This window comes from Leucopleurus acutus (genome assembly GCF_964270905.1).
Source record: "Leucopleurus acutus genome assembly, chromosome: 2".
Taxonomy (NCBI): domain Eukaryota; kingdom Metazoa; phylum Chordata; class Mammalia; order Artiodactyla; family Delphinidae; genus Leucopleurus; species Leucopleurus acutus.
In genome coordinates this window covers 84,745,409-84,755,004 of record NC_139143.1, presented here as the reverse complement: position 1 = coordinate 84,755,004, position 9,596 = coordinate 84,745,409, and the positions used below count along the sequence as shown (strand labels likewise).

Here is a 9,596-nt window from a genome sequence, read left to right as displayed (position 1 = left end):
TCAAGATTCATTTCCCTTCTTTCTGCTGTACATACTGTCTTCCTTCTGTTGACTCTTTTTGGGAATAAGGAGCAACAGTCTTATGTCTCCCCTCATCCTCAGCCTTTCCTTTAATTTGTTTCTTCCAGAACCCTCTTTATAACATACTTCTGTGTCCTTGATTCTGCTTATGCTTGAAAAGTAGGCCCACGATAGTCTTAAAACGAAAATGGTTTCTACCATTACCTCTTTTTTTTTTTTAAAGCAGCTTCCAGAATGTTTTAAGGAGTCTAGAAAATTGCCTTCTTTGACTCACCCAAGACTAGCCACTTTAGAATACGTAGTCTCCTCCCCAGAACCCGCCCCAATGGGCATGGTTTCTCTTTTGTGCAAACCTGCTTCTTCGGAAGGGAGGTGGCAAAACCTGTTTGAAGGTGAGGTTACTTACCTCCCTTCCACCCTTCCCTCCTCCTTGGAGGCAAGAGCAACAACAGCTGAGACAGAGAAAAAGGGGATACAGAAGTGTTGGGGAGCTGAGACATCCGGCTCCCCGACAACTCCAAGTGTTTAAAGGCGACAGGAAGACTTCTGAAGATGGGAACTACACAAGAGGCAGGAGAAAAGACATTGGATCTCGGGTAAGGAAGACGCTGGCTAACTTGATTGGAAGCAAGGAGTGACTAGTCTTAAGGGACTTTCCCACCATCCAGCTCTTTCCAAGTCAAATCTCGGGTTCCTAGAGGAGATAAGACTGTAAGGGAATTAATTTGCAGAGAAGGGATGGAGGTGGCTTTAGGTAGGAAATATCAGTAAGGTATGGGAATTAGGGAACGAGGGAGTCCAGGATAATTCCCTATTGCTTTTTTTTTTTTAAAGGAAGTTTCTATGTTTTGTTTTTGATAAATCTGCCCCGTTTTCCGGTTTCTAATACCCACCCTCCAGAATGGCCATCAGGAAAGCTGACCCAGAACTAAGTTAAGGTCCAGGTTCTCCTTCCCAGCAAATCTCTCTTCCTCCTTACCTTCTTCCCCTACCCCTCTACCGTGGTTTCCCCTCACCACTCCCTAGTGTGGTGGAGGAAAGGCAGGCCTGACTAGGTGACATCTTCCCCAACTTTGCCCAGTGACAGCTGGGCTGGTCTGTCGGGCTCCAGCCAATTGTAATGTGAAAAACCTCTCACCCCTACTGTGCAGGTGGAGCAACTGCCAACAGGAAAAAATAATTAGCTTTACCTTCCATGCCTCCTCTGCTCCTAAACCCAACAGTAGGGGTGATGGCTTTCTAACAAGTGGTGAAGGTGGTAGAAACATCTAGGAGACCAGAGATCTGACTTCTTTTTAAGGCCTGCCCTCTGCTCTGTACCTTCATTACTGCTCTTCATTCCAGTTCCCTTAAGACACTGCCTAGTTTGTCTCATAATAATCTTTTTTTCTGGGAGACTATAGGGTCAGGGAGAATGCAGAAACAGCAGTACTAGGAGCATCCTTGAGACTTGGGGAACTGGAGCTGAAGGAAGACTGGCAGGATGAAGAATTCCCTAGGTGAGGAAGTATGAGCGAGGCTGGAAAAAGGGAGGGCTGGTCACAAATGGAGGGCAGCGATGGTAAATTGGGACTTGAAGGAAAGAGGTGGGGAAAAGAAAGAAGAGGTGATATCATGGCGGGGACACGGAATTGATAAGTTGATACCAGCTTAATGCCTTTAGCCTATATTTCTTCCCCCTTTTCATCTTTTCCCCTCTAGATTGCTTCCTGAAGAGGCTGACCCTTCTGGAGATCCTCATAATCCTGAAAGAGACTCACAGGCAGGTAGGTCAATTAGAACCCAGGCCTCCCTGATTCTAGTCCAGGGAAGGGTTATGCCACCCTGTCCCTTGTGGTTCTACTTCCCAAACGTCCCGTGTTAGTCCTTCTTTAGAATTCACCCCATATTATCACTTACATAGACAGGAATTCTAACATCCCCCACCAACACAAACCCATCTTTCTCTTCTTTTTTTTCCCCTCCTCCAACCCCAGGAACCCCCAGCACTTTAGCCCTGTGTGGCCAGCGCCCCATGCGTAAGCGTCTTTGTGCCCAAGAGTTGCGACTGAATCTGACTGAGGGACCTGGAGATGACGGAGCCTCTCCCACCCACTCTGTACCTTCCTCTCCTGATGGCAGTTCTGACCTGGAGGTAGAAGAGTTGGAGACACCTTCAGACTCGGAGCAGCTGGACAGTGGACATGAATTTGAACGGGAAGGTGGGAAAGAAAGCTGAAGACTGAGCTGGTAGAAGTAGAGGCCAGTGTTAAAAAGCTCAGGATGGATTTAATGGGACTGAAGTTAGAACTAATCAGGTGGGGACCAAGAGGGAAGACCAGCAAAATTTCCTCAGAATGGAAAGGTAGAGCTTATTGGTCCAATGTGAGAGTAGTCAGTATGGGGGGAGAAGGGGGTACTTCATTTATTGAGGGAAGTTTTATTGAATAACTGTTAATATTGCTATCACTGAGCTAGAACTGAGTTATAAAGATGAATAAGATAATCCCTACCCTCAGGGAATTCTCTGTTTAGTATGAAGTAAACATATATACAAATAAGTGCAGTTAAAGGTTATGATCTACATGTGTATAGGGTACAGTATAAGCAGGGAGAAGGCAAAGGTCAGTTCCACCTGAGAGGTGTTAAGAAAGACTTCACAGAGGATGCCATTCTGAGCTTATCAGGTAGTTGGAGAGGCATTCTAGGTGGAAGAAGCAAATTGGGCAATAGCATGGCATGGTGGGGAATTCAGAGTATTAAGTATGACTATTTAGGTATTAAGGAAAACTTTGTTTCTTCTCTACTCACAGCACTTTTGACACCAAATGTATGGGTTTTCCCCACACCAACCAGTTCTCCAACTCTCCAGACACAAATTGGGTGTCCTACAGTTCAGTCACGACACTTAACTGGAGTTAGCACAGACACCACAGGTTTAGGGCTCTCCCACAAGACTGCCCCAGACTTCAGACACCAATCACACGTCCAGGTTGTCACCTGTGCATCTGACTGACAGGCGATAAATCAGAGGTGCCTGCCACCTCCTCCTCAGGTTTGATAATTTGCTAAAACAGCTCACAGAACTTGGGAAAACAGTTTACTTACTAGATTACAAGTTTATTAGGAGAGGATACAGATCAGGAACAGCCAGAAGGAAGAAATACATAGGATAAGTTATGTGAAAGGGGCTGTGGAGCTCCGTGGGTGCACCACCCTCCCAGCACCTCCATGTGTTCACCAACCCAGAACCTCTCAGAACCCCTTCAGTTAGGGTTTTTTTATGGAGGCTTCATATGTAGGTAGGATTGATTAAATCACTGACCATTAGTGATTTAGCACAACCTTCAGTCTCTCTCCCCTCCTCAGAGGTCAGAGGGTAAAAGTTCCAAACCTCTAATCATGTGGTTGGCTGGCCTGGCAACCAGCCACTCATCCACAGAAGTTTTCCAAAGTCACCTCATTAACATAAACTTCTGTGGTTGGAAAGGGGCTTGTTATGAATAGGAAAGGATACCTCTTTTACCTTTATCATCAGGAGCTGTTTTAGAAGCCAGGAACAAAACCAAAATATATATTATTATATCACAGAATATAATATATATTCTGTGGCTGGGAGGTGAAGAGAGAATGACAAAAGACTGTGTTAAGTAGGCAAGGGTCAAATCATGGAGGTCCTTGCTGCCACACTGAGTTTAGATTTTATCCTGTAGGCAATGGGGAGTCCCTTGAATGGTTTTAATCAAGGGACTAACATGATCAGATTTGATGGCTTTCAAAAGATTGAAAACAACCTAAAGGTCCATAAATAGGATGTTAGTTCTACAATATTACAGTACATCCATACCATGGAATACTAAATACTAGGCACTATTTTTTAAGATGAAGCAGTTCTTTTTATTGCTATGGAAAGATCATGCGAAATTAGTGAGTATAGTATATTGTATTTTATGTATATTGCCATTTGAGTGAAAAAGGGAGAGAAGAAAAGAAAGCTTGCTCTAGCAGTGGTGTAAAGGGTAGAATGGAGGAAAACAGACAAGAGGCAGGGAGATGAGTTAGGAGGCTAGTACTAAGGCCAGATGAGAAAGGCTCAGAACCTGCACCGGGACACTAATAGTGGAAAGAATGATGAAAGGAGGATATAATGGAGATAGATGGAGGAGGATCTGGGGTCTTGTTGGCTTGACGGCTGGTAGAGAAGAAAGAGTCTTGGATGACAAAGGGTTTTCTCTCTCAGGCAACTAGATGGATGGTGTCATTCATCAAGAAAGAATATGAGAGAGAGGAGGAAGAGAATGAGTTTGAGTTGCACTTGGAGTCTGGTGACTTGGAGATGACAGAGAAACACAAAATAGTGATGTCCACTCTAGGCATTTAGGGATATGGGTCTGGTGGTAGGAGAGAAGTCTGGGTTAGAAAGGAATCATCGCCTTACTGGCAGTAATTGGATACATGGGAATAAATGAGCTCACCCAAGGAAGGAAAAGCATGGGCAGAAAGAATCTGGAAAAATGGCAAGGGCCATCAACCTACCATAGTGTAAGGTTACCTCCAGGCCATTGTCTAGTGAAAAAGTGAAGATAATGAGTCACAGGAAAGAAACCAGCAAGGGGTTGGGTTGATTGGACAAACTAGGGCTAGAGTCATGGGTAAAAAATGAGGAATTAGATGTTGAGGTAATAAACTCTAAGAATCTGAGGAACTTACAAGATAGTAGAGGTATGTATTCTGCCTTGTTGATCCTTCCCCATCCCTCTTTTCTAGATGAGCTGCCCCAGGCAGAGGGCCTGGGGGCCAGTGAGGCAGCTGAAAGGCTGGGCCAGGATTGTATGTGGGATGTGGCTGGAGAAGATGGTCATCGCTGGAGGGTGTTCCGAACAGGACAGCGGGAGCAGCGAGTGGACATGACCGTCATTGAGCCCTATAAGAAAGTCCTATCTCATGGAGGTAATGGAGGGGTAAGAACTGTGACTTCTTAAGTAAAATGCCGAGGCTGGAAATTCAGTCATGGGTTCAGAATCCTTCCTGCAACTTCTAGAGACCCTCAGAGTCTCTCAACCTAAACAGATGTACTGTCCATCAATGACTGAATGAGTTTTCCCCTTCTCCTCCTCAGGCTACCATGGTGACGGCCTCAGTGTTGTCATCCTCTTTGCTTCCTGTTATCTACCCAGAAGCAGCATCCCCGACTACACCTATGTCATGGAACACTTGTTTAGGTGAGGTGGAAGGCTTAAAGTGCTCCAGAGTGGATGTTAGAGAGGGAAACATTAAAAAGAACCCCTTCTCTGATCAGTAACTGATTGTAGAGTCTACAGTAATGTGCCTCTCTCTCCCCACAACCCCAAACGCATACCTTCCCTGACAGTTTCATCTCCCCAGGTATATGGTGGGTACTCTGGAGCTGCTGATAGCTGAAAATTATCTGCTTGTTTACCTGAGTGGAGGCACAAGTAGGGCCCAAGTTCCACCTCTGAGCTGGATACGCCGGTGTTACCGCACCCTGGATCGGCGGTGAGCCTCTCGGACAAGAGGGCTACCACGCCCTATCTTATCTTTTTCTTTTCCATCTTTCCATTCTTTCTTCCATTCAATCTCTTCCACTTTTTTTTTGACCGCACCATGTGGCTTGCAGGATCTCAGTTCCCCGACCAGGGATTGAACCTGGGCCCTGTCAGTGAAAGTCCGGAATCCTAACCACTTGGCCACTAGGGAACTCCCCCTTCCACTTTTCTTTGTCCCTCTATACCCTTTTCCAAGCCTCTCCTATCTTCTGTCCTCTCTTGGAGTCATGGAAATCTAGTTTCAAATCTTGCCTTTATCACTTACTACCTTTATGACTGTGGGCAAGTCACTTAACTTTCTGGGACTCAGTTTCCTTCTCTGTAAAATGTCAATGATAATACCTTTGCCACTGAGTATTTGAATCAAATAAATCAACATGGCGCATTGCCTGGCACATGGAAGGCAGCCCTTCCTTTTCTCATAGTCTTGCCGTTTATTTCACTTTTCACATTTCCATTGTCTTCTTCTCTTGTCTGCCTTCATCCCTGACCCTTATGCCTTTTTTCCTTGATATCCCTTTTCTTCCCTCCGTCTTCCATTTGCTCACTTTTCTCTTCTTGTTCCTTTTTTTTTTTTTTTCTCCTCACTGGTCTTCACCTGGTCATGGAGGGATGGAGGAATGTACAAAAGGAACTATGGGAGTGTAGGGCACAGGAAAGAAGTGGGGGTAGAGAAGGCCAGGCTAAGGTATTCCAAGAGGAGAGTTTCCTAAAAATGAAGAGGCTAAGCAAGATGGATGGAGCTGAGATTGCAGTTAAAGGAATGGGGATTCCACCCAACTATCAGAGAAATCTAGAAATTAGAGAAGGAAGTTAAAGTACAGAAGGTAGCTCCACCTGATCTTCAGGCATGAAGGTGGAAGGAGAGTTGAATGGTCTCATGTTCTTCTTCAGGCTCCGGAAAAACCTGACTGCCCTGGTGGTTGTCCATGCTACATGGTATGTGAAGGCATTCCTGGCACTGCTTCAGCCCTTCATCAGGTACTAGCTTGGGGGACAAAGACCCCGTTTCCCCTCTCCCCATTTTCACAATCAAGATTAAGAACTTCTTGTCCCACCCTGACTCTTTCTAGCCTTAACCACTCTCTACTTATTATGTTTCCCTTTGTAAGGATCTCCAGGAGCCCACTTCCCCGTATAAAACACACTTGGTTGATCCTCTCTTTTTAGTTCCAAGTTCACACGGAAGATCCGTTTTCTGAACAGCCTTGGAGAGCTGGCCCAACTCATCTCCATGGATCAGGTCCACATCCCAGAAGCTGTCAGACGGTGAGTCCTGGCTTAAGGATAAAAGTTTGGGGTGGGATGTGTAAGAGCCAACTCCCACTTTCTTAATGCCTTGTTGGAACAAAGGAACTAAAAGACAGAGGCTCTGCTTTCAGAGGCTTCACTGTATCTGGGAAGACTCCATACATGCAGGACACTACTGTATCCAACAAGAACAAATGAAAAAAATTAATCCTATAAGTGCATCAAGGAATAAAGGAGTAATCACAGCACAAAATTTAGAGGAAATTCAGACCAGCCCTAGAAATTAAGAAGGGATATGTTGGCAGTGAATAGGAGAGAATATCCAGTGGGGGAGTGTTGCTAGAGAGCAAAGGATCCTACATGATGACTGACCCAAGCATCTAATCTACCTCTTCCAGTTCACCTGGCTTCTCTCCCTAAACCCCTGAGTAAAACCCAGTCTGCTCCTGTACCACTTTTTTTCCCTCTCTTTCTCCTAGGCTGGACCAGGATCTCCATGGCTCAGGAGGGACCTAGCATAGGACTGGAATAATGAGCTTAAGAACCAAGCAAAGATATTGATCTGCTTACACCCTAAACCCTGAAACATCTGAGCTGTTTTGTAAATCATCTCATCCTCAATCCCAGTACCACTGGATCTAAACATCTCAATGGGATGTCGTTCCTTCCATGACCCTGACTTCAAAGCAGGGCTCTGAGGTCCAGAGCCTCATGTGCTGGGTAACTTTCATTTCAGCTGGAGGGGTGCATGTTGTGGCATTTTATATAGGAAAGTGCAAAGCTGTGCTGCTTTAGCTGTAGAACCTTGCGCAAATAACCTCCTCTCCTTGAGTCTGAGATCCTTTCCACCTGGGGTATTCTAGCAGTCTGTGAAGGTGACGGGGTGGATGGGGAGGGCAGGGCTCCTGCTGGGAGCCAGGAGTCAGTGCCCTAAATGTTGAAGAGCCATTCTGTTTCCCTTTCCCTCAGTAGTCACGTCTGCTGCCTGTGAGCCTGGGGAGGGGCATTTTCAAAACCTGTGTTTTGTCCTCTTTCGTAAATTCAGATCTGTAGCGATTAATAAACTGCGATGAGAGATTCAAGCGCCGCGCCGAGTAAGTGAACTACTCTTTCCCCAACCCCTTACATCACAATCCGTCTGTCCGTTCTGGCACAGGAGTTCTTGCTGCAGAGTTTCCCTGGGATTTTCAGCTGAGCCCCTGGGCCTGCCGGAGCTGACCCGCGGGGAGAGGGCCTGGGGGAGGGGCGTGGCGCGCGCGTCAGAGCCCCCCTCCCCTCCCCCGCGGGCCTAGGTTCTAACGACCCGGTGGGTCGAGAGCCGAAGGGAGGGAGAGAAGGTGGGAGCCCCGGCCTTCCTCACTGGCCTCCCTCGCAGCCCCACACCGCCCAGTCCCATGGTCCCCGCTGCTGGCGCGCTGCTCTGGGCCCTGCTGCTGAGTCTGGGGCCCCGGGCGGCGGGGGTCGAAGGCCTGACTTCGACCGCGGGACAGTTTCCGCTTCGGGGGCCCTATGACCCGCAGCTACCAGACCACCGCCCGGAGCACCCGGAGCGTTGTTTCCCAGAAGATAAGGGTAACATGGAGGATGAGGATGACGTCGTGGCCGTGGCCGACAGCCTGGCAGGCCCGGCCGCTGCCGAGCTCTTGGCCTCCACGGTGTCCACAGGTAGCAGGTCGCGATTGTCGGCGGAGGAGGATGGGTCTTTGGAAGAGAGGGTTGTGATTTACGCTAGAAAGAATAACACCGAGTTGGAGACTCGCAATACGACTTCCAGTACACCTGGTGGGCCTAGCCCAGGGTTTACAGCGAATGACCAGGATTCCGAAATCAGGATGAGTTCAAGCCAGCGGCCCTCCACCTGGAAGGCTGATGTGGACCAGCTGCTCTCCGACACTACCCTGAACCAGTGGTCAACAGCACGGTCCACCCCAAACCAGTGGCCACCACCCTCGCCCACAGCCATGCCAGCTCCCGAGGATCTGCTACTGGTGCCAATGCCCTGGGGCCCGTGGCACTGCCACTGCAAGTCCGGCACCATGAGCCGGACCTGGGCCGGGAAACCGCGTGGCCTTTCGGGGCGCCTGCGAGTTGGGGCGCTGAGCCAACCCCACACTGAGCACCGGCCTTGCACCTACCACCAATGCCCCTGCAACCGTGAGCGGGAGGAGTGCCCCCTCGATGCAGGTCTCTGTCCTGACACCAGCTGCACCACTCAGACCACCACCAGGGCCACCACCACTACTCCTCTTCCCCTACTAGTCAGCCGACTCAGACTCACCCCCTTCATCCCCAGTCTCAGGCCCAACCCAGCCCTTGCTTTTTGGAAAAGGGTCAGGACTGAGCTGGAGGATATTTGGAACAGCCTGTCTACAGTGTTCACAGAGATGCAACCAGTAAGTGTTTAGTGATGAGCCAGCATCTTTGTTAAGGCATCTGAAAAGTCCTGATATCCAGAACCCTGTTGCTAAGCCAGCCAGTGTGTCTGCGTGAGCTATTGCTTATGTTTGGTTTTTGATTCATAAAATGCATTGGTTATTCACATTGTTGTTAGCCATTGATTCCACCCATCATTTCTTGAGCAACTGCTGTTTGGCTATTAGGCAACATGTAGGTCATTAGATGATTATTGACCAAACTGTTAAGATTGTAGATACATAAAGAACTCTTGATGTGGAGATAGTTGATGGATGTGGAAAATTTCGTAGTTTTCAGCTTATTAACGCAGCTTAACAGTAACAGCTGCCAATATCTGAGGTCTTATGTGCACTCTACCTGGAT

General features: G+C 47.7%; 2 protein-coding genes across 2 annotated transcripts; both read left to right on the top strand.

Annotated features, from left to right (window-relative positions):
* The first annotated feature begins 32 nt into the window (after positions 1 to 32).
* Positions 33 to 7,831, top strand: BNIPL (BCL2 interacting protein like). Its single transcript, XM_082833107.1, has 9 exons — positions 33 to 617; positions 1,723 to 1,787; positions 1,998 to 2,222; positions 4,768 to 4,950; positions 5,120 to 5,222; positions 5,386 to 5,517; positions 6,462 to 6,548; positions 6,738 to 6,836; positions 7,298 to 7,831. Exons 1-9 carry the CDS (start codon positions 574 to 576, stop codon positions 7,332 to 7,334), a joined length of 975 nt encoding a protein of 324 aa, XP_082689233.1. The 5' UTR covers positions 33 to 573; the 3' UTR covers positions 7,335 to 7,831.
* Positions 7,832 to 8,212: 381 nt separating this feature from the next.
* On the top strand, positions 8,213 to 9,223 carry LOC309957886 (protein MENT; the record flags this gene model as incomplete). Its single annotated transcript, XM_082833428.1, is given in 3 exon segments — positions 8,213 to 8,295; positions 8,297 to 8,391; positions 8,394 to 9,223. Coding segments are annotated over 3 exon segments (1,008 nt in total).
* Between the last annotated feature and the right edge of the window lie 373 nt (positions 9,224 to 9,596).

Bases quoted from the DNA above. Each gene is read 5' to 3' on its own strand.
- BNIPL (XM_082833107.1), top strand. From the start codon at position 574: ATGGGAACTACACAAGAGGCAGGAGAAAAGACATTGGATCTCGG. The intron at 618-1,722 runs GTAAGGAAGACG...TTTCCCCTCTAG, and splicing joins GAAAAGACATTGGATCTCGG to ATTGCTTCCTGAAGAGGCTG. The intron at 2,223-4,767 runs GTGGGAAAGAAA...CCTCTTTTCTAG, and splicing joins ACATGAATTTGAACGGGAAG to ATGAGCTGCCCCAGGCAGAG.